The sequence below is a fragment of the Aotus nancymaae genome, unplaced genomic scaffold, assembly GCF_030222135.1.
Source record: "Aotus nancymaae isolate 86718 unplaced genomic scaffold, 86718_ANA_hifiasm-v0.15.2.pri h1tg000012l, whole genome shotgun sequence".
NCBI classification, from domain to species: domain Eukaryota; kingdom Metazoa; phylum Chordata; class Mammalia; order Primates; family Aotidae; genus Aotus; species Aotus nancymaae.
In genome coordinates this window covers 48,079,616-48,103,638 of record NW_026988423.1, presented here as the reverse complement: position 1 = coordinate 48,103,638, position 24,023 = coordinate 48,079,616, and the positions used below count along the sequence as shown (strand labels likewise).

General features: G+C 40.4%; 1 protein-coding gene across 1 annotated transcript in view; it reads right to left on the bottom strand.

The window, feature by feature from the left end:
- Window positions 1-24,023, bottom strand: part of BAZ1B (bromodomain adjacent to zinc finger domain 1B) — a 79,567-nt gene that overhangs the window by 28,726 nt on the left and 26,818 nt on the right. Inside the window, exons 5-8 of the mRNA XM_064375670.1 lie at window positions 21,278-21,399; window positions 17,298-17,495; window positions 6,214-7,915; window positions 461-599 (exon numbers count right to left, since the gene is read on the bottom strand). Of these exons, the coding sequence (XP_064231740.1) occupies window positions 461-599; window positions 6,214-7,915; window positions 17,298-17,495; window positions 21,278-21,399 (2,161 nt within the window). The remainder of the gene's footprint in view (window positions 1-460; window positions 600-6,213; window positions 7,916-17,297; window positions 17,496-21,277; window positions 21,400-24,023) is intronic.

Below are 24,023 nucleotides of genomic sequence, written 5' to 3'. Positions count from 1 at the left end.
ATGGGTGGCTATGTTGGCCAGGCTGGTCTTGAACTCCTAGCCTCAAGCAATCCTCCCACCTCAGCCTCCCAAAGTGTTAGGATTACAGGTGTGAGCCACCACAACCAGTCCTAACTTGTGTAACTACTAATATTTCTCCTTCTTTAGGTTTCACAAAATGTATGCATTTAAAACCTACTGCCATTTTGAAAGACTTGTATTTGGATTACACTTCACCTGTCACCATCATGTAAGCTTCCTACTTGTGGTATCTTCAAGGGCAGGAACATTCTCACTTAACTTTGCAACTCTAGCATTTGGCACAGTTAATATTCAACAACCATCAACAATTCTGTTTCCAAACACAATTGGAAAACTGAAGAGAGAAGCTTGTCTATTTCTTGTACTTTAGGTAATTTTCGTAACTAATAGCAATGAAAATAGTCCTACAAGAAAACAAAAATTTGGTTTAGGAACTGACCTATTATGGTTTCGATCTGTACCAATAGGAGTCCTACGCATGACTAGTTTGGCCTTGGCAATTCCTTCCTGGAAAGCTTTCTCAGCAGCTGCTTTGTGCTTCCGTATTCGTTCTTCTTCAGCTTGGCGCTCCAGTTTCACTGTTAAAGATAAAAAGACTCAATCAGATCTTTTCCTAGTAATTCCCACTCTTTCAAATTAAATATGGAGTAAAAAGTGCCTAGCGTATAGTAGTTATCAAATCTTAATTTCCTTTCCCTAATTCTAATCTGTTATAAGAAATGATATGTGTCCAGGCATGGTGGCTCACTCCTGTAACCCCAGCACTTTGGGAGGCCAATGGGGGCAGATCATGAGATCAAGAGATGGAGACCATCCTGGCCAATATGGTGAAACCCTGACTCTACTAAAATACAAACATTAGCCGGACGTAGTGATGCATGCCTGTAACCCCAGCTACTCAGGAGGCTAAAGCAGGAGAATCGCTTGAACCTGGGAGGCAGAAGATGAAGTGAGCCGAAGTTGCGCCACTGCACTCCAGCCTGGTGACAGAGGGACATTCTGTCTCACAAAAAGAAAAAAAAAAGAAATGACATGTAAGGCAGAAACTTCTACCTAGTCCTCCTGCACTCCTTGAATTTTGGAGCTAAAATAAAATCTTTTAGCTCCAAAATATCGCTTTCTTTTTGTTTTTGTTTTTTGAGACAGTCTTGCCGGCTGGAGTGTAGTGGGGCAATCTCAGCGCACTGCAACCTCTGCCTCCCAGGTTCAAGCAATTCTCCTGCCTCAGCCTCCTGAATAGCTGGATTACAGGCACACACCACCACGTCCAGCTAATTTTTGCATTTTCAGTAGAGATGGTGTTTCCCCATGTTATCCAGGCTGGTCTCAAACTGACCCCAACTAATCCACCCATCTCGGCCTCCCAAAGTGCTGGGATTAGAGATGTGAGCCACCATACCTAGCCAAAATATCACTTAATGTATTTTAAACAATCCTGAAGAAACAGTTAATAGTTCATAAACAGGACTAACTGAAACATCTTTTGGTAGGTGCACCTACAGGTCCTCAAAAAGATCACGATAAATAAAACTAGTAAAGTAACTATTTCAAAATAAAATATACTTCAATCCTGAGGAATCTGACCATAATTTGGCTTAACAGCCCTGATGACAAGGAAAAAACCCTGAAAAACAATGGCAGGTGAGTATTTGGGGATAATAATTATTTTACATTGAACATCTATTTTTCTAATTATTCAGCAAGTTACTGTTAATGATAAAAATGCTAATTTATTTCTGATCATTCATTAATTAGGTTTATTCTATTCAGTAGAAATTTCCCTCAACTACCAAAGCAGCCCACTAATTTTGTCTTGTTTTTCCATAATTGTCACAAACCCTGATACCACAGGGTACAGAGCAATGCTATTTACAATGTCACCATTTTTAAAAATTGTTTCTTATTTTTTTTAAAGACAGGGTCTTACTCTGTTTGCCCAAGCTGGTCTCAAACATCTGGGCTCAAGCGATCCTCCTGCTTGGTCTCGAACTCCTGACCTGAGGTGATCCGCCCACCTCGGCCTCCCAAAGTGCTGGGATTACAGGTGTGAGCCACCACTCCCGGCCACAGTTATAGTTTCTTCATAAGTCTGGTTTTTTTTGGGACAGAGTCTCACCATCACCCAGGCTGGAGTGCAATGGTGCAATCTCGGCTCACTGCAACCTCCGCCTCCCTGATTCAAGGGATCCTCCTGCCTCAGCCTCCCGAGTACCTGAGATTACAGAAGCGCACCACCAAGCCCAGCTAATTTTTTGTATCTTTAGTAGAGACTGGGTTTCACTATGTTGGCCACACTGGTCTCGAACTCCTGACCTGGTAATCTGCCCACTTGGCTCCCCAAAGTGCTATGGATCATAGGCATGAGCCACTGTACTTGGTCTCTTCATAGGTCTTTAAAATGGTAAGTACAATGGCCAGAGACAGTGGCTCACGCCTTTAATCCCAGCACATTGGTAAACTGAGGCAGGCAGATCACTTGAGGTCAGAGTATGAGACCAGTCTAGCCAACATGGTGAATCACCATCTCTACCAAAAATACAAAAATTAGCCAGGCATGGTAGAAGACATTTGTTATCCCAGCTACTCAGGAGGCTGAGGCACAAGAATAGCTTGAACCTGGGAGGCAGAGGTTGCAGTGAGCCAAGATTGCACCACTGTACTCCAGCTTGGGTGACAGAGCAACACTCTGCATCTAAATAAATAAATAGATAAAATGTATACATTATATATGTATACTCGGGCACAGTATATATATATATATGTGAAAATATTTCGATGGCCTTAAGCAGTGTAAACTAAAATCTGTTTTAAAAGAAACATACATTTCCTAATGAAAGAACTATTCAAGCCGGTTGTGGTGGCTCAGGCCTGTAATCCCACATATTAGAAGGCTGAAGCTGGAAGATCGCTTGTGTTTCGGGGTTCAATACCAGCCTCTACAAATAATAAAAAGATTAGCCAGGCATGGTAGCACAAGCCTGTAGTCCCAGCTGCTCAGGAGGCTGAAATAGAAGGATCACTTGAGCCCAAGACGTCAAGGCTGCAGTGAGCTGAGACCAAACTGCTGTACTCCAGCCTCGGTGACAGAATGAGACCTTGTCTCAAAAGAAAATAAAATTTAAAAAGTAAATGTTGAAAAAGAACAAGCTGGAAGACTCACACTTCCCTATTCTGAAACTCATTACAAAGCAAAGTCATCAAGACAGTGTGGCATTAACATAAAGACAGACAGACAGATGAAATAGAATTCAGAGTCCAAAAATAAGCTAACATATCCTAGAGTCATATGATTTTTGACAAATGTGTCAAGGCTATTTCAAAAAAATGACACTGGGACAACTGGATAGCCGCATGCAAAAAAAATAAAGCTGGACTTTTACCTTACACTATAAAAATTAGCTGAAAATAAAAGACCTAAATTTAAGAGCTAAAACTGTAAGACATTCCGAAGAAAATAGGAGTAAATCTTCATGACCTTGGATTTGGCAATAGATCCTTAAACCTAACACTAAATCTATGAGCAATAGAAGAATAAATAGATAAAATGAACCTCATCAAATTTAAAAAATGTTTGTGCTTCAAATGATATTAGTAAAAAAGTGAAAGGACAGGCTGGGCGTGGTGACTCATGGGTGTAATCCCAGCACTTTGGAAGGCGGGCGGATCACCTGAGGTCAGGAGCTCGAGACCAGCCTGGCCAACATGGTGAAACCGCATTTCTACTAAAAATACAAAATTAGCCAGGCGTGGTGGCGAGTGCCTGTAATCTCAGCTACTCTGGAGGCTGAGGCAACAGAATCACTTGAACCCGGAAGGTAGAGGTTGCAGTGAGCAGATATCACACCACTGCACTCCAGCCTGGGCACAAAAAAGCAAAACTCCGTCTCCCAAAAAAAAAGTGAAAGGACAACACACGAAATAGACGAAAATTATCTGTAGACTGGGTATCTAACAGGGAATTGTATCTAGAATATATAAAGAACTTGTACGACTGAATAAAAAGACAACTCAATTTAATAATGGGCAAATGAAGTGAATTAGTATTTCTCCAAAGATACACAGATGGGGAGGAGACACATGATAAGATGCTCAACATCATTAGCCATCAAGGAAATGCAAATCAAAACCACAATGGGATACCATTTCACACCCACTAGGATGACTATCATCAAAAAGTCAGAACCTTTAATTCACTGCTGGTGGGCATGTAAAATTGTGCAGCCACTTTGGAAAACCGTCTGGCAGTTTCTCAAATGGTTAAACATAACCATATGACCCAACAATCCCATTCCTAGGTATTTACTCAAGAGAAATGAAAGTATATGACAACACAAAAACTCATACACAAATGTTTATGGCAGCATTATTCTTAAGAGCCAAAAGATGAAAACAGTCTAAATGTTTATCAAGTGATGAATGATAAACACAACATGATATATCTTTTGGGTTTTCTTTTAAAAATGTTTTTGGGCCGGGCGCCATGGCTGGCTGGGTGCGGTGGCTCACGCCTGTAATCCTAGCTCTTTGAGAGGTTGAGGCGGGCAGATCACCTGTGGTCAGGACTTCAAGACCAGCCTGGCCAACATGGCGAAATCTCATCTCCATAAAAACATAAAAATTGGCCAGGCATGATGGCATGCACCTGAAAGCTCAGCTACTTGGGAGGCTGAGGCAGGAGAATTGCTTGAACCCGAGATGCGGAGGTTGCAGTGAGCCAAGATCACGCCATTGCACTCCAGCCTGAGCGACAGAATGAGACTCCATCTCAAAATACAAAAAAATGTTTTGGAACTAAATAGAGGTGGTCTATTTGTGACTGGCTTCCTTCACTTGGCATAATGTGTTCAAGATTCATTCATGCTGTAGTATGTAAAACATTATGCTAAGTGAAAGTCACAAAAGACTACCTATTTATGATACAATTCCACGTACAGAAAAAGTCTAGAATAACAAATCTATAGAGACAAAGTAGACTGGTGGTTGCTCAGGGCTGGGGAGGATGGGCAAATGGGGTAATGACAGTTCAAGGGTAGGTGGTTTCTGAGATGATAAAAATGTTACAAAACTGGCTGTGGCAATGGTTGTACCTTATCTGCGATTCTACTGAAAACACTAAATTATACACATTAAGTGAATTAATTATACTGTATGTCAATTATTTTTTAATAAAGCTGCTTTTTAAAAGTTCAGATTTGATGGTGCCATCAAAGACCAAAATTTTCAAGTTCTTAAATATTAAAGGACAGATTACTTATCAGAGTTGGTGACTGTGCTAGGGGCTTCAAATATCTTGTCAATTTTAGGGCAATCTTAGCAAGCATATGAGGCAAGTGAGGCATGGATAAGTAACCAGCCCAAAGGAACACTGTACAGCTAAGTCAGAGCTAGGATCTGGTTACTTATTCAGCCCAAAGGAACACTGCACAACTAAGTCAGAGCTACGATCTGGTTACTTATCCAGCCCAAAGGAACACTGTACAGCTAAGTCAGAGCTAGGATCTGGTTACTTATCCAGCCCAAAGGAACACTGCACAGCTAAGTCAGAGCTACGATCTGGTTACTTATCCCCTTCAAGGAACACGGCACAGCTAAGTCAGAGCTAGGATCTGGTTACTTATCCAGCCCAAAGGAACACTGCACAGCTAAGTCAGAGCTAGGATCTGGTTACTCATCCAGCCCAAAGGAACACTGCACAGCTAAGTCAGAGCTAGGATCTGGTTACTCATCCAGCCCAAAGGAACACTGCACAGCTAAGTCAGAGCTACGATCTGGTTACTTATCCAGCCCAAAGGAACACTGCACAGCTAAGTCAGAGCTAGGATCTGGTTACTTATCCAGCCCAAAGGAACACTGCACAGCTAAGTCAGAGCTAGGACCTGAACCCAGCTCAGTCCATTCCCAAGTTCTTTGTTGTTTCCACTATGTCTATTTGTGGATTTGGTCTTTTATCAAACCCAGAAAAGATGCTAATATCACATTAACTTATTAACTAATCAGAATGCCAGCTGAGCACTCCAGCTAAACTATGAAATTATCAACAGAACAAAGAAAAAATAAAATACATACCAATAGGTGCTGGGTTATTACATACAGAAGTAAGCAAGCAAACAGACCCCACCGTTACCTCAGTAATTTCCTTTCTTTTACCATCTTCTACAGAGCTTCCCCTTTTCTCTCGGCATGAAATTTTACCTTTCATTTCTCTTTCCTGGATTTCCCGTTCCTTCTTAGCTTGAATGGCAAGCAATCTTCTGCTCTTCACAGCACTAATCATGTCTTCAGCTTCTGTATCTACTTGGGGCTCAAACTTCACAATTTCTTTTTTCCTATCAGTTTTGCCTAACCCATTCTCCACTTTTCCATTTTCTTTATTTTTGGCTTCCATTTCTTTCCGTTTCTGTTTCTCTGCTCTCTTCTTATCATTTTCTTCCTTCAACACAGCAAGCCGCTCCTTCCACAACTCTGCAGACATCTGCTGTCTGGTCTCCATGTGGTCTTGCACCGAGTATGTCATGAGGATCCGGTGGCACAGTGCTGTCAAGATCTGTAGCTTCTCTTCTGACGTCAGCTCAAAAAATTCAGAGGTCTCCAGCTTTTCTAGGAACTCATCTTGTACCTCATTATCCTCAAATGCAGCTGAATCTTTATTGTCATCCGTGTCTGAGCCCTCACTTTCCTCCTGAACATCAGATCTACGCAAGCAGAGCCTCACCAGCTCTGAAACAGAATGCAGAGTCAAAGGGATTTCTGACAGCTTCATTCCCAATTCACCATAGTCTTCTGCTATCTCATCTTGTAGTAGGGTCTGTAAGAGGATGACCAACACCCTATTAAGATATAGGAAGCCACCCTTATCTGCACTCAAGGCTTCCATAAGGGACACAGCAGTAATAGGATACTGAGCATCTGGTAAGAGTAGCCCAGAATAACAGCTCAAGAACTCCACCACCATGGCCACATCCCCAAACAGCGTGTTGGGCAGTCCTTCAGGGGTATCCACCAATCTGAATGCTGGAAGGTTTTTGCCAGTTAACTCTTGGTCCTCATATCGCTTCTGTTTTTCTAATCTCTCAAGCATTTCTTTCTCTCTTCGTTCTTTGGCTTTTTCCTTCAACTTCTTTTTCAGCTCCTCCCGTTTCTTTTTTAAATATTCTTTCCGTTGCTCTTCAGACATAGAAGCCCACCTCTTTTTGTGCTCTAGAAGTTCATATCGTTTTTGAACAAGACTTCGCAATTCTTCTGGGAGACGAGCTCTATCTTCACTAGAGAGAAGACGAGCTGTTTTGGAGATAACACAGGACAGGGCGCTCCTCTTGTCCTCCCTGTCTTTGTTTTCTTTGTAGTAGGCAATTAGGTGTAGGGCTGCAGGGGGCAGATGTTTATGAGGTTTACTAGAGGACCTAGGTGTACCCCCAGAATTCCGTGGGGCTCGTGTCATCTTTTGCGTGCCTTTGGCCATATCCAACAAAGTCATCTGCTTCATTTTGGTTTTAGGAGTCTTCAGTCCCTTTTTGGGAGATTTGGAATTCCCTGTGGATTTCTGTCCATTCAGGATGCCTTTGCTTCTGCCCTTTGCTTTCAAAGGCTTGTCACTGTGCTTCCCTGGTTTCTTGGCAGGTGGGCCTTTTTTAGGAATGTGAAAGTTAGCATGCAGCTTATTGGGTGACATCATCTTCATCACTTCTTCTAGATGGTCTTCAGGAGATCTGGAATTCTTTGAGTTCTTCACTTTGAGTGGCGAGCCACTCAATGACTTTTTCAAGTGTACATGACACCATAACTTAGGGTTTAGTGGTGAACTCAGAGAAGAGTTGTCTGTCTTGGATTTCTTTGAGGGCTTCCTGTCTGGGGATCCAGTATTCTTCCTCTTAGTAGAAGGGTTGAGAGTCATATACTAGAATTTAAGAATAGGAGCAAAATTAATTTTAAAAACTAAAACTAACTTAAAGAAGCAACATTTAAGTATCTTAAAGGCTCTCTTCCCCAGCTATTCAGGTAAAGCTACATAGTCTTATATCTTCACAGAAACTGTGTCCCTGAAAAAACAAAGAAATGAATGGTAGCTAATGTTTCTGCCATGTCAACACAAAATTCCCTTGATATCCAGACTTAATACTAGACATTTTTGCTATGTAACTAGTTCTTTGTTTATATATATTAATGGTTCTTAAATATTTTAACAAAATCTGTGAACCCCTCCACCAGAAATAGTAGACAAAAACTATGCATACAGTTTCAGAGAATCCATCCATGGATCCCAGATTAAGGATGTCTGATCTACAAACTGGCAAGATCTGAAAAGCTTAAAAAGCACTTGTTCCTGAAACAAGACTAATTTTCATCCTTTCACTATTTGTTCTTATGCAGGGCATTCTATGCTTTTAAGTAGAAATGATACCATTTTAAGTACTTTTGTCTAAATTCTGAGGCATATTTTCTTATAGAAGCATCAGTGAGTGTAACAACAACATGAACACTGCTCACAGAAAAAGATGCCTCCTGATCTGGGCCTCTTGGTATCTCAAACTCCCCTTTGTCCTCACCCCAGGCTTCTGAAAACTCGTTCTAGCTGGGCGCAGTGGCTTATGTCTGTAATCCCAGCATTTTGGGAGGCCGAGGCAGGCGGATCACTTGAGGTCAGCAGTTGGGAGACCAGCTTGACCAACATGGTGAAACTCCATCTCTAATAAAAATACAAATATAGCCAGGCATGGCCGGGTATGGTGGCTCACACCTATAATCCTAGCACTTTGGGAGGCTGAGGTGGGTAGATCACCTGAGGTTGAGAGTTCGAGACCAGCCTGACCAACATGGAGAAACCCTGTCTCTACTAAAAATACAAAATTAGCCTGCTGTAGTGGTGCATGCCTGTAATCCTAGCTACTTGGGAGGCTGAGGCAGGAGAATCACTTGAACCCAGGTGGCAGAGGTTGCAGTGAGCCGAGATTGTGCCATTGTACTCCAAGCTGAGCAACAAGAGCAAAACTCCATCTCAAAAACAAAAAAGCCAGGTGTGGGGGCGCATGCCTGTAATCCCAGCTACTCAGGAGGCTGAGGGACGAGATCGCTTGAAGCCAGAGGGAAGTTGCAGTGAGCTGAGATCACACTACTGTACTACGGCCTGAGGGACAAAGCAATACCTCCATCTCAAAACAAAACAAAAAAAAGTCATTTCCATGATTAATTTCACATCATTCTCTCTTTGAACATACCCTCTTATCTTCCAAATCCACTCCCTCTAGACCCACAACTCTACAATCTTTCAATCTCACCAGGACGTTAAATCCATTAAAATATCACATTTTCACCACCCTAACCCCCTTGTCTTGCTTTACCCAGATTAAATTTTAGTCAACCATGATAATCAATCTCATATAAACTTATAGTTTCCTTGTCTCTCTTTCTTTTTTGGTGGGGGAGACAGAGTCTGGCTCTGTCGCCAGGCTGGAGTGCAGTGGCATGATCTCGGCTCACTGCAACCTCCGCCTCCTGAGTTCAAGTGATTCCCCTGCCTCAGCCTCCCGAGTAGCTGGGACTACAGGGTGTACCAACACGCCCAGCTAACGTTTTGTTTAGTTTCACCATGTTAGCCAGATGGTCTCAATCTCCTGACCTAGCGATCTGCCCACCTCGGCTCCCAAAGTGTTGGGATTATAGGCGTGAGCCACCCTGCCTGGCCTTGTCTCTTTTATTCTATTATATCTACTTGGAAAAACCATAACCCTGGATTAACTCACTCTATGTATTCCTGGTCTGCATATGTTCAGCTTAAACATGGCTAAAATAAAAGATACAAAAAAAATGAGTGGTCTCACTTCAAATTCATTGCCAGGCACCTCAAACAGGTCCTCCACCTCACGCAGCAAACACAGCATATTCCCTTAGTCCACTCATGTTCCCACTTTCCCAGATACACATCTCGTGTCCTCAAACCTCCCATGCTGCATCTCCACCATACACAATCAGTTAATAGGTTACAGTCTAGTCCATCTGTCATGATATCACTGCTTCTCTTTTTAAATGTGTATTAAAAAAAAGAAAAGACCAAACTCTATGAGTGGAATGCTTTAAAAAAAGGTAATTACAAAGAAAACAGCCTGATAGCTAAGATGCAAACTAAATGAAATAACCAAGCAATCCAAAATACAGCCAATTTCAGAGGAAAACTTTTGCTTCAAGTGATTAGGGAAAAGACAAGATAAACCCTAGAATACTTGATTTTTATTACCAAAAGCAGCTAAGCATATCAATGCCACTCACAGATTTGATGAACATCCAGTTTTTGAGTAGAAGGGACTAATCAGGAAAGAGCAACATGTAAAGAAGTAGTCTAATGACAACAAGTAAGTCAGGCTAGTTTGAGATGAGACTACAGTCAAGAAAACAGGAGACTACGGTCAAGAAAACAGCTAAGGACTACTGAATACTGAATTACGAGCCCCTTAAAAGAGAGTACTGGGAAATGGCTAAGGTGAGAGAAATCCCAGAGATCACACAGTAAAACACCTATGCTCTTGTTAGGAGAAAAGCAAACAGGTTTAGTAAAATTAAATAAGATGTATACTATAATGCCAATTAAGATTTTTTTTTTTTTTTTGAGGAGTCGTCTCACTCTGTCTCCCAGTCTGGAGTTCAGTAGCACAATCTTGCAATCTTGGCTCACTGCAACATCTTCACAGGCTCAAGTGATTCTCCTGCCTCAGCCTTCCGAGTAGCTGGGATTACAGGCATGTGCCACCACACCTGGCTAACTTTTGTATTTTTAGTAGAGACAGGGTTTCACCACGTTGGTCAGGCTGGTCTCCTGACCTCAGGTGATCCGCCCACCTTGGCCTCCCAAAGTGCTGGGATTACAGGCATGAGCCACCAGCCAGGCCCCACTTAAGATTAAAACATTAAAAGATGTAACAAGAAATGAGTCCAGAGAACCATGGCAACACAAAGAGGAAAAAAATATGGCCTGCACTGAGTAGGATATACTTAACAAATCCCTCTTTTAGCTAAGCTCTCTAACTTTAAAGGCCAATTGGCCTTTGAAGAGTTCCAGGCAACTGCAGGTTATTGTTTCTCTGCTGGACTTTTTGTTGCCTGATTAAATCTGGAATGTGTTGTTCCCCAATCCCCAATAATCATCCTTAGAGTGGGCTGACAAAGAGGTTTTATAGCTTTACAACATATAAACTCTATCCATGACTCCAGGAATACTTTCCCTAGATGCAGAATTTCCTCATTCTAGTTTCCCAGAACTCAATTTCAAAATGCTAGGAAGAATAAGCCAAGATAACTTAATTAAGACTCCATTCTCCTCATGGACAGTTAATACTATCAGTATTCCAAAGACAGTACGTCAGAGGCCATCCTACAAATTATAGAGCAAGACCCATTATTACCCTGGCAGGAAATAAGAAAAAATGTATGCCCCAAAAAGTTAACAATCTTCTTCAGCCAGCCTTGGAAAATCTTCAGAGTCTAGACATACAGACTGACATTTTTCCTAATGCTCAGAACAACAGATTATATAAAGTTATCCTAAAATGAAATTTATCAATAAAAAGGTGACTAAGTTTCATTTTTAGCATTTTAAATAGGTATGTTTTAATAGGGTCTGTTACAGTTATTAGGACACTTCTTTATTTACTGTATAGTTCTGTTTTAAAAGAAAATCGCTCACATTTTGCATAGGGTTCTTTAAACTTCTACTTAGAAGCATATAGTATGAAGAAATGACATAAGAAAGAGGTGGGATGGCTTAGCCATGAGGGTCTAGCAACCCATTTTTATTCTTAAGATGTGTTTTTGTCCAAGCCACACCATGTTTGTTTGTTTTTCTTAAAAATGAAAGAAATGAACTCACCCAACCCCCTCCCAATAGGCCGGCTCCCGGCATGAGCAGTCCTTCAGTAACTGGATCATCTCAGCATGGGGCATGCTGGGCAGTCACAGCCAAATGGGAGCCGGCGTGGCTGGACTCAGGGGGATCTGAAAAAGTATAAAACCACTTATAGGCTAACAGCGCTCCCTATCCCCAATTCAGCACAGCTAATCTACCAGACTAGCAGATGGGGAGGGAGAAGAAAGGACACCCGGATTACTAGTAGTATAATTTTTGGCGAAGGCCCTTTCTAATTGCTAAATCGAAAAAAAATTTATGACTATCTTGGCAACATGGAAGGTTGAAAGGCAAAGAGAGTGTACACAATTTTACGTTTGTTCCTGTCACTTGAAACACACCACAATATCTGTCTGCAACTCCTGTTTCTTGAAAAAGCTCATTCAGATGATGAATATAACTTAATAATAAGCAATATAATCTAGGCAGCAAAACCCTAAATTAGCAAACATTGGTAATCTATATTCTGACTCTTATCTCACTGTTCTCATTCACCCAGGGCAACATGTTAGAAGTTTGAGGACAACACTTAAATAATGGGCTTGTCTCAATTTCCATATGCCTTTATTAGCAAATTTGCAAAATTTGTTACTAGAAAATATATTTAAAGTGTTTTCAAAACGATATTAATATGCCTTTCATGATTTTTCATTCTTTTTTCTTCTAGCAAACCACTCCTTCAACAATATAATTTACCTTTTAAAGTACTTCTGTTCTAATCCCTAACTCATAAACAAACTTTTTTCCCCCCTTCCAAACAGGGTCTCACTCTGTCACACAGCTTAGAGTGCAGTGAAGTGATCACAGCTCACTGTAACCTTGACATCCTGGGCTCAAGGGATTACCCTGCCTCAGTCTTCCAAGTAGCCTAGACTACAGGCACATTCTACTACACCCAGCTAATGTTTTGTATGTGTAGAAACAGGATCTCGTCATGTTTTCCAGACTGGTCTCAAACTCATGGGCTCAAGCAATCCTCCCACCTCAGCCTTCCAAAGTGCTAAAATTACAAGCATGAGCCACTACACCCGGCCATAAACAACAAACAAACTTTAAGAGAGAGACTTTATTTAAAGAAAAATCAGCTGGGCATGATGGCTCATGCCTGTAATCCCAACACTTCGGGAAGTCAAGAGGGAAGGATGGCTTGAGCCCAGGAGTTTGAGACCAGCCTGGGTAACATAGCAAGACCCTATCTCTACAACACATTAAAAATAAAAATTAGCTGGGCTTCGTGGTGCATGCCTGTGGTTTCAGCTACTAAGGAGGCCAAGGTGGGAGTATCACTTCAGCCCAGAGGTCAAGACTGCAGTGAGCTATGATTGTACCACTGCACCTCCAGCCTGGGCAGAGCAACATCCTGTCTCCAAAAAAAAATACTATGAGTGACAGACAAAATTATGTCATTGCCTTCTTATATGATGCACGGAGAAGAATACAATTCTTATATCCAAATATTCACGACTTGAATGTAATCAAAGAGAAATAAAACAAAATCGAAGAGCATTCTACAAAATAACTGGCTTCTATTATTTTAAAATGCCAAAGTTTTGAAAGACAAAGAAAAGCTGAGGGTCTGTCCCAGATTAGAAGAGACCAAAGAGACAAGTAAATGTAACATATGTGACACATGGTAGCACAATGAATCCTATTAAAGCAAAACGAAATTGTTTTTTAGTTAAACGATTACAGAAGAATTGGAAAAATGTGAGTAAAAACTATAGATTGTAGCATAATTTCCATGTTAACTTCCTGATTTTGACAACTGTACTATAGTTATGTTGGAAAATATCCTGGATTTTTTTGTTTTGTTTTGTAGAGATGGAGTCTCGTTATGCTGCCCAGGAAGGTCCTTGAACTCCTGACCTCAAGCAATCCTCCCACCTCAGCCTCCCAAAGTGCTAGAATTACAGATGTGAACTAGCAAATATCAATGTTTTGAAGAAATTCATATTCCAGTATTTTGTAAAACGGCATCTAGTCTGAAAAATTACTTGGCTCAGGAAAAAATAATTCGTGTGTGTACAGAGAGATGAGGCCAGATGCAGTGGCTCATACCTATAATCCCAAAATTTTGGGAGGCTGAGGCAGGAGGATCACATGAGACCAACCAGGAGTTCAAGACGAGATGGGCAAGGGTGAGACTCCATCTTTACAAAAAATAAAAAGCACAAAAATTAGCTGGGCATGGTGGTGAGCACCTATAATCCCAGCTAGTCAGAAGCATGAGGTGGGAGGACTGCTTGAACCCAGAAGTTCCAGGCTACAGTGAACTATGATCATTCCTCTGCACTCTAACCTGGGAGACAGCGTAAGGCCTACCTCAAAAAAAAAAAAAAAAAGAGAGAGAGAGAGAACAATAAACAAATATGATAAACGTTAACATCTAAGGAAACCTAATTAAAGAGTACATGGAAATTCGGTAGTGTTTTGTCAACTCTTCTGTATAAAATTATTCAAATAAAACACTAAAATGTATTAAGAAAAAGAGTAAACTCGCGCAGGATTCCAAATGCCTTAAAGTGTTATTTTCCTCTCAAGTCTCTAATTCAAAGGCTTCCCTACTAGGATTTATCAGTCTAAAATAAGAGCTCAAACATGAAGGAGAGACTAACAAAATAGGGCTGCAGTGTATCATAACTAGAGGAAAATGAGCTGCAGATTTCATCTCAGATGACAGTCACCACCCAACTGCCTTGTAAATCATTCCTCCAGATCACTGGGCCTACAAAAATTATGCTACCCCTAAAACCCAAATGTCAGTGGCATTTTTCTCCAACAAATGGAACTTCTTCAAGAAATGAATAGCCAGTTACCTATTATACTCAACATACTATGCTAAACATTGCAAGATATAAAATAAGCAGGATAGTTCTTATTCTTAAGTAATTTATATTCTAGAAAGAATCTGGAAAACCACAAACGCACCCTCATCATCATCACATTAGGTACTCAGGTAACAATCCAAAATTCCTTTATCTTTACATAATTTTCCTCTCTCCCACGTAAGCCCTTCCTATGGGTCCTTTGCTAAAACTATTGCTCAGAACTCTCTCTCTTTATGCCTCCTCTCCCTTTACAGTAAATGTATTCAGTGCCTGATAGAATACTATATTCTACAAAAACCAGAGTATACAGAGAGAAAATATGCCATGCCTTTGGATGGACAGATCCTATGTGATTAACTTTCATCCTCAATAAATTATTTTAAATTTCTTATAGACAAAGACTCCAAAGCAATGTTTTAGGTTCTACTTACTATCATCTGTGTTATTTACTGTTTCACCTTGGCTAAGAAGCCAAAAGTCCTAATTTTATAAATACAAAAAACATAGCTTGTAAGCAAAAAAAAAAACAGAAAACAAATCAGTAACATGTCAATAGTAGTGGGAAATAAAAAAATATTATTTAAGGTAGGGAAAACAAATGATAAACCTGAATATACACCTTAAACTTTGTAGACTACTATTTTACATGAGTCTTAAGTTTTCTGAGTAAAATCACTGCCCTCTTTCAGACTTTAGTCTAAGCATTTCCTAGTCTCAACGCGAATGATAGCCAAATTTCATAACATTAGTAATTTAAGCCCTCGGTAGAAATTTTGAGAGTAGCTTATTTCTTCAGAAATTGCCTTTCAGGTTATGAGTTCCTAGAATTCTAGCCTCTCTCTCCTACAAAAATTGCGCATCAGCTGGGTGTGGTGGTGCGTGTCTGTAGTCCCCAGCTACTAGTGAGACAGTGGGAGGAGAGTCACTTGAGCCCAGGAGTTTCAGGCCGCAGTGAACTGTGACCGTCTCACTGCACTCCAGCCTGGGCAAAAGAGCAATACCTTGTCTCTAAAGTAAGAAATAAGTGTGGATCAGCTTTCATGTCTTAGGAAACTCAAAAAATATTTTACCCATAAAAATAGTGTTTCACATTATTCACATACTTGAATCACTAAACTAAAATACATAAAAGATAGTTATAAGATCAGAAAAGAGGAAAATATTTAAGGACTCAAGTAATCCAAGAATTAGTCTAAAACCCAATTAGAGATGGCTTTATAGAGTTCTCATATAGTTAAGATAGTAATGTAAAGACCACAGAAAGCTGAATCATGGTTCCAAACTCTGTGGCAACAAAATGACAGTGAACTCAAATTTCTCCTCCGTAAACAAAAACAAACATTGAGAAAAAACTGTAATTCCATGGAAAATTTAGTCCTGATGTAGAAAAAGTCAACTAATTCCCAAACTTTTCCTTTTAAGCAAATAATAAAACTTTAGACCAGGCATGGTGGCTCACGCCTATAATCCTAGTATTTTGGAAGGCCAAGGCGGGTGGATTACCTGAGTTCAGGAGTTGGAGACCAGCCTGGGCAACATGGTGAAAACCGATCTCTACTAAAAATACAAAATATTAGCCGGGCATGGCAGCATGTGCTTCTAGTCCCAGCTACTCAGGAGGCTGAGGCAGAAGAATTGCTTGTAACTGGGTGGTGGAGGTCATAGTGAGCCAAGATCATGCCACGGCACTCCAGCCTGGGTGACAGAGCGAGACTCCGTCTCAAAAAAATAAAAAATAAAATAAAATAAAAATTTAAAGAGTATAACAAAAGACACCACTTATCTTGCTGGTCTAGAATAAGAAAATCTGCCGGGTGTGGCGGCTCACACCTGTAATCCCAACACTTTTAGGTGGCCAAGGCGGGCAGACCACCTGAGATCAGGAGTTTGAGACCAGCCTGACCAACATGAAGAAACCCCGTCTCCACTAAAAATACAAAATTAGTCGGTGCTGTGGCATGTACCTGTAATCCCAGCTACTCAGGAGGCTGAGACATGAGAATCACTTGAACCTGGAAGAAGGAGGTTGCAGTGAGCCAAGATGGTGCCACTGCACTCCAGCCTGAGTGACAGAGTGAGACTCCATTTCAAAAAAAAAACAAAAAAAATTACTCCTCAAGAGGAAAATGCTAGGTTTTCCACTAACTTATCACACGTAGTGCTTCTCACTCCAGGTTCTTTTCAAGGCTGTCAATATATATGTGATCATCTTGTATGACATGCAAAATCAGTTTTCATTTTTAGTAACTGATTAACAAAATACTTTTTGTATTTACACCATATCTCATTTCAAAAAGGATCTGAGGCACAAAAGCACTCGTATACAGATTTTTTAAAATTATGCTAGCATAATAAAAAATAAATTGAACTGGGGAAGATTTCAATATGGCCTCTCCCCTACCAACCTCTCATCACAACCCATATGAAACCAGATACACCTGAAAATTTTTCAGTTCATTATCTGATGTTAGAATTCAAAACCTGCTATAAATATACTGGAGCCACCAGAGAAATAATGATATTTTATCCTGCCGTCCAAAAATTAACAGTGACCTTACCTTGTATGGATCAAGTAAAAAGTCACTGAACTTGCTGGGCAGAGAATATTTCTTCACCAATTCATCTTCTACGACCCAAGGTGCATTTTCACCAGTACCAGCTCGTAATGCATTATGCCGTATAAAGTATCGAACTATCTCCTTATTTGGTGGGCGCTCTGTACGAATCAAGCTGTCTGCTGGCACATTACTGATGATCTAGGTTAAAATAAATAAGTAACTCACCACTGGGGTAAAAAGTAATTATCCAAACGAGAACATGCAATATGTGTTTCTCTCCACAAAAATCAAAATTCCATCTTTATCAAAAGGGTTATAAATTAGAAAGAAGAAAATACAGGCCAGGCATGGTATCTTACACCTGTAATCCAATCAAATCAGGGGGCCAAGATCTGAAGATTGTTTAGAGACCAGGCTGGGGACTATAACAAGACCCTCTGTGTACAAAAGTCAAAATATGCCAATAGTCCTAGCTATTGGGAGGCTGAGGCAGGAAAACTGCTTGAAACCAGGAGTCTGAGGCCGTAGTGAGCTATGATCACAGTAATGCACTCCAGCCTGGGCAACAGAGTGAGACCCTATCTCTTAAAAAAAACAGAGAGAAGAATGGAGAATAATTTTCAGAGACAGAATGTCAATTAAAAAATATCCTTAGGCAATCTGTCAATATGTATCCAAGTTTTCTAAAAGTACGTATACTCTTTCAGGAATTCCTCTCGTTAAGAATTTATCTTAGGAAGTAAAGAGACAAATTCATCATCAAATGCTTCTAATAACAAAAAAGTGGGGAAGGGGTTGAGGGTTATCACCTAAAGGTACATCAATAAGGAATTTTTTAAATGAAAATATGTACATATAATGGACACTGCAGTCCTAAAAAAAAAAGGTTCTCAATCCAAAGAAATTCATCAGAATCATCTAGGGTGCTATTAAAATGCAGATGCTTGGGCCTCCATACACGCTTAATGAAACTTATGAATCTGTGGCAGTAAAGGTTAGAAATCAACATGTTTTATCAGCTCCCCTGGTGGCTATCACACACTAAAATCTGAGAATACTGCTTTGGAAGAAAATTTAATGACATTACAAATGCTTAGCTTACAACAAAAAAAAAATTTAGTTATAAAATAATATGGACGGAATATTTCTACTTTTAAAAGTCACTTAATACCAGGAAACAGAGATGTAAAGAAAAGAAAAATTTTTTAAAAGTCACTTAGGAGCTAACTACCATTCACTAAATCTATATTCACCAATTATCTGAGTGTGAAATCAGATATCAACTCATTCTTATTTGCATTTTCTTCCTTCCTATAACCAACACTTACTATTTATGAACAACAAAACACTTACATTCATCAATAAGAATACAAGTGATACTTAGGAAGTGGCTGAGACTAAGCATGCCTTAATCAGCTACATTGCTGAAGAAGAAGAAACTTGATGAAAACTGTATTTAACAATATCCAATTTTCAAATATAAAAAACATCCTAGGCCAAGCATGTGGCTCAGGCTTGTAATCCCAGCACTTTGGGAGGCAGAGGAGGGTGGATCACCTGAGGTCGGGAGTTCGAGACCAGTCTGGCCAACATGGTGGAACCACGTGTCTACTAAAAATACAAAATTAGCCAGGTGTGGTGGCGCATGCTGTAGTCCCAGCTACTTGGGAGGTTGAGGCTGGAGAGTTGCTTGAACCCAGGAAGCAGAGGTTGCAGTGAGCTGAGATCATGCTATTGCACTCCAGCTTGGGCGACAAGAGCAAAACTTGGTCTCCAAAAAGGAAAAAAAATCCTAACAACACACCCAAGGCTTCTGATCACAAACCATAAAACCAATAGTCAAAATGAAATGGGACTTGTCAACATTCTGAGGCAGGAACAAAACAATGCAAATAAAGAAGCAAAAGACAGCCAGGCGCAGTGGCTCACACCTGTAATCCCAGCACTTTGGGAGGCCAAGGTGGGCAGATCACGAGGTCAAGAGATCGAGACCATCCTGGCCAACATGGTGAAACCCGGTCTCTACTAAAAATACAAAAGTTAGCTGGGCGTGGTGGCATGCGCCTGTAGTCCCAGCTACTCAGGAGGCTGAGGCAGGAGAATTGCTTGAACCCAGGGGGCAGAGGTTGCGCTACTGCACTCCAGTTTGGCGCCTGGTGACGGAACAAGACTCTGCCTCAAAAAAAAAAAAAAAAAAGAAGCAAAGGACTGGGGTTATAACCCTTCCCAATCTCATTTACTGAACGAGGAGCTTTGACAGTTATTAAACTTCTCAGGTCTTAGCTCTTTCTTCTGTAAAATGGTTATGCCTGAACGGTGCACTGCCTTCCACACCCAGTCCCCATTCACCTCTTTCCATTTATAAGATTCGACATATACACGCGGTGTAGGAATACCTGAAAATAACATTTCATATTTCTTAGAATCTAAGTTCCAATCAGCAAAACCCACTTTTTTTTTTTTTAAGATGAAGTCTTGCTTGTCACCCAAGCCTGGAGTGCAATGGTGAGATCTCAGTTAACTGCAACATTTGCCTCCCCAGTTTAAGCAATTCTCCTGCCTCAGCCTCCCAAGTAGCTGGGACTACAGGTGTCCACCACCACACCGGGCTAACTTTCTATTTTTTAGTGGAGTCAGGATTTCACCATGTTGACCAGGCTGGTCTTGAACTTCTGACCTCATGCCATTCGCCTGCCTCAGCCTCCCAAAGTGCTGGGATTACAGGTTGAGCCACAGTGCCCGGCCCCAAATCCTTTATTTTACATACCATCAAGAAGAAAATTCTTGCCAATTGATTCTAATTTACATCCTGATTCCGGACAAGGTAAAAATAAATAAATAAATAAATAAAACCTGAACATCTTACAATAAATACAGTACTAAGTTAATATGAGAGTATTTATTATTGTAGGTTATTATTAGCTTGTAGTTTTATAAGGCTCCTTGTAAAACCACCAAGCAGAGTTGACTCAACTTCTGCGTTTAATTATACTAACAAATGACTGCTCTACTTTTAACTGGGAAGAGTGATTTCCTTAGAAAGTCCGTAACTGCTGGGAATAGATTCTTACTTTTCAAATTGAGTTTGAAGCTCAAATGTAAATTACTTATGCCCTGGTAACTCCTATAAAAAAGAGAAAAAGTGGACGGGCGCAGTAGTTCACACCTGCAATCCCAGCACTTTGGGAGGCCAAGGCAGGCGGATCACGAGGTCAAGAGATCAAGACCATCCTGACCAACATGGAGAAACCCCGTCTCTACTAAAAAAAAACAAAAAATTAGCTGGGACTGGTGGCGCACGCCTGTAGTCCCAGCTACTCAGAAGGCTGAGGCAGGAGAATAGCTTGAACCCGGGAGGCGAGGTTGCAGCGAGCCAAGATCGTGCGACTGCACTCCAGCCTGGCGCCTGGCAACAGAGTAAGACTCTGTCTCAAAAAAAAAAAAAAAGAGAGAGAGAGAGAAAGTGCCAGGCACAGTGGCTCACACCTGTAATCTCAGCACTTTGGGAGGCTGAGGTGGGTGGATCGCCTCAGATTGAGAGTTCAAGACCAACCTGACCAACATGAAGAAACCCCGCAGCTACTAAAAATACAAAATTAGCCAGCCATGGTGGAGGGTGCTTGTAATCCCAACTACTCGGGAGGCTGAGGCAAGAGAATCGCTTGAACCTGGGAGGCGGAGGTTGTGGTGAGCCGAGATCATGCCATTGTACTCCAGCCTGGGCAAAAAGAGCAAAACTCCATCTCAAAAAAAAAAAAAAAAAAAAAGGAATAGCATGCTGTCCTCTAGGAAAGGAAAAAAATGTAATTTACAATAACTTGAAATCATTAATTACTATAACCAGAAAACTACTCAGAGTCTGTTGTACAAAGACATTCATTTACATTTTTCTTTGGCACATTTTCTCCAACAAAACCTATGAGATTTTCTTAAAGAACATCTATCACATGTAAAACGTTTAATGTAAAGTGTCAACTAACCTTATCTTCATTTTGTAGTTTCACGTCGTATTTGTGAGGCAGAAATTTTGGGGGAGCCCATTTACGTTCTCCTTTTTTTAATGAAGTAGGGAGTTTTCGTGGCGATCTACGTGCTCTGTCATCTATTTAAATCATAGAAAATTAGTGGAAAACACGATTATATTAATTATATTCATTCATTAATGATAGTCTTAACTGAACATCTGCTCTTCAGTAGGAACTGGGTGGCATAACACAAAGATGAATCATAATGTCCTTATCTTCAAAGAGCTTAAGTCTATGAGGAGAATCAGAAAGTAAATAACTACAATGTGGACAGTATACAGAATTTGGTAAAGAAAAACACTATGAGAATACACAGAAGGAATATCTAACTTACTCTGGAAGGTAGGTAGAAAGATGAGCAAGATGACTACTTGGGCCAGGTGCAGTAGTTCACGACTGTAATCCCAGCACTTTGGGAGGCCAAGGTAGGCAGATCCCTTGAGTCAAGAGTGTGAGACCAGCCAGGGCAACATGGCAAAACCTTGTCTCTACAAAAAATTAGCCAGGTGTGATGGCACAAACCTGTAGTTCCAGCTACTTGGTGGCTGAGGTAGGATGGCTTGAGCCCAGGAGGTCAAGGCTGCAGTGAGCCCTGATCTTGCGACCGCAATCCAGGCTAGGAGACAGAGTGAGACCCTGTCTCAAAAAGGAAAAAAAAGGCCGGGCATGGTGGCTCACATGTGTAACCCCCACCCGAGGCAGGTGGATCACAAGGTCAGGAGTTTGAGACCAGCCTGGCCAGCACGGTGAAACCCTGCCTCTATTTAAAAAAAAAAAAAATATATATATATATATATATATATGAATATCTATATATGAATATATATATGAATATATATGAATATATATATATGAATATATATATGAATGAATATATATATGAATATATATATGAATGAATATATATATATGAATATATATATATGAATGAATATATATATATGAATATATATATATGAATGAATATATATATATGAATATATATATATGAATGAATATATATATATGAATATATATATATGAATGAATATATATATATGAATATATATATATGAATGAATATATATATAACGACCTGAGATTGCCAGCAATGAGGTATGGTTAAACATGATATATCCTAGAGTCAAAATAATTTAAAAAGGTAAGCCAAGGCCACATTAGAAAGGGCCTTGCACACCATTTAAAGAGATTAGAATTTGTCTTGCTAGCACTAAGGAACCAATGCCAGACTGTAGCTATGGTGCATTCTGGAAAGATCAATGGTTTGAAAAACAAAATTCAGCAGTTAGAAGATGAATATAAAATGGGGCCCATCACAGTGGCTCATGCCTGTAATCCTAGCACTTTGAAGGGCTGAGGCAGGAGGATCACCTGAGGTCAAGAGTTCGAGATCAGCCTGGACAGCATGGTGAAACCCCGTCTCTACTAAAAATACAAAAAATTACCTGGGCATGGTGGCACACACATGTAATCCCAGCTACTCAGGAGGCTGAGACAGGAGAACTGCTAGAACCAAGGAGGCAGAGGTTGCAGTGAGCCGAGATCAAGCCACTGCACTCCAGGCTTGGCGACAGAGCAAGACTGTCTCCAAAAACAAAAACAAAAAAAGAAAGAAAAAAAGACGAATATAAAATGGGAAGGTGAGACGGAACATAAGGAAATCAAAAGATACAATGCTAAACATCTGAATAAGGTTGGGCATGGAGGCTCACATATGTAACCCCAGCACATTGGGAGACCGAGGTGGGAGGATCACCTGAGGAGTCTGAGATCAGCCTGGCCAACAAGGTGAAACTCTATCTCTACTAAAACCACAAAAAACTAGCCAGGGATGGTGGCAGACACCTGTAATCCCAGCTACTCGGGAGGCTGAGGCAGGAGAATCGCTTGAACCCAGGAGGCGGAAGTTTCAGTTACCTGAGGTCGAGCCACTGCAATCCAACCTGGGTAACAAGAGCAAAACTTCATCTCGAAAAAAAAAAAAGAATCCTATGGAAAAAAATCAAAGGAATGGCAGGGAAAAAAGGAAGTGAAGAAACATAATAGTTGGAGCACGAAGAGACAGTGGTATTAAGCTAACAGATATGAGTGACCAACAGCATTAAATGTAACAGATGCAGCACTATTAACAATAACAAAGACATGGAATCAACTTAAATGCCAATGATGGACTGGAGAAAGAAAACATGGTAGACATGCACCATGGAATACTATGCAGCCATAAAAAAGAATGAGATTTAAAAAAAACAAAATTAAAAAAAAAAAAGAATGAGATCATGTCCTCTACAGGGACATGAATAAAGCTGTAGGCTATTATCCTTAGCAAACGAACACAGGAACAGAAAACCAAATTACCACACATTCTCACTTACAAGTGGGAGCTAAATGATGAGAACAAATGGACACATAGAGGGGAACAACACACACTGGGGCCTTTTGGAAGGTGGAGCAAGGGAGAAGATCAAGAAAAACAACTAATGAGTATGTAACAACTCTGCACTTCTACCACTAAACTTAAAATTGAAAAATAAATAAAAAATAAATATTAATAAATAAATATAACAAAGAAGTCAAACACAGGCCAAGAGAAATCTCTGCATTTGACAATTAAGAGGACACCTGTAAACTTATTAGGAACTGTTTCAGGAATATAGAGGCAGAAGAAAGACCACAATAAAACTGAGGTTCAGAAAGCAGAGAG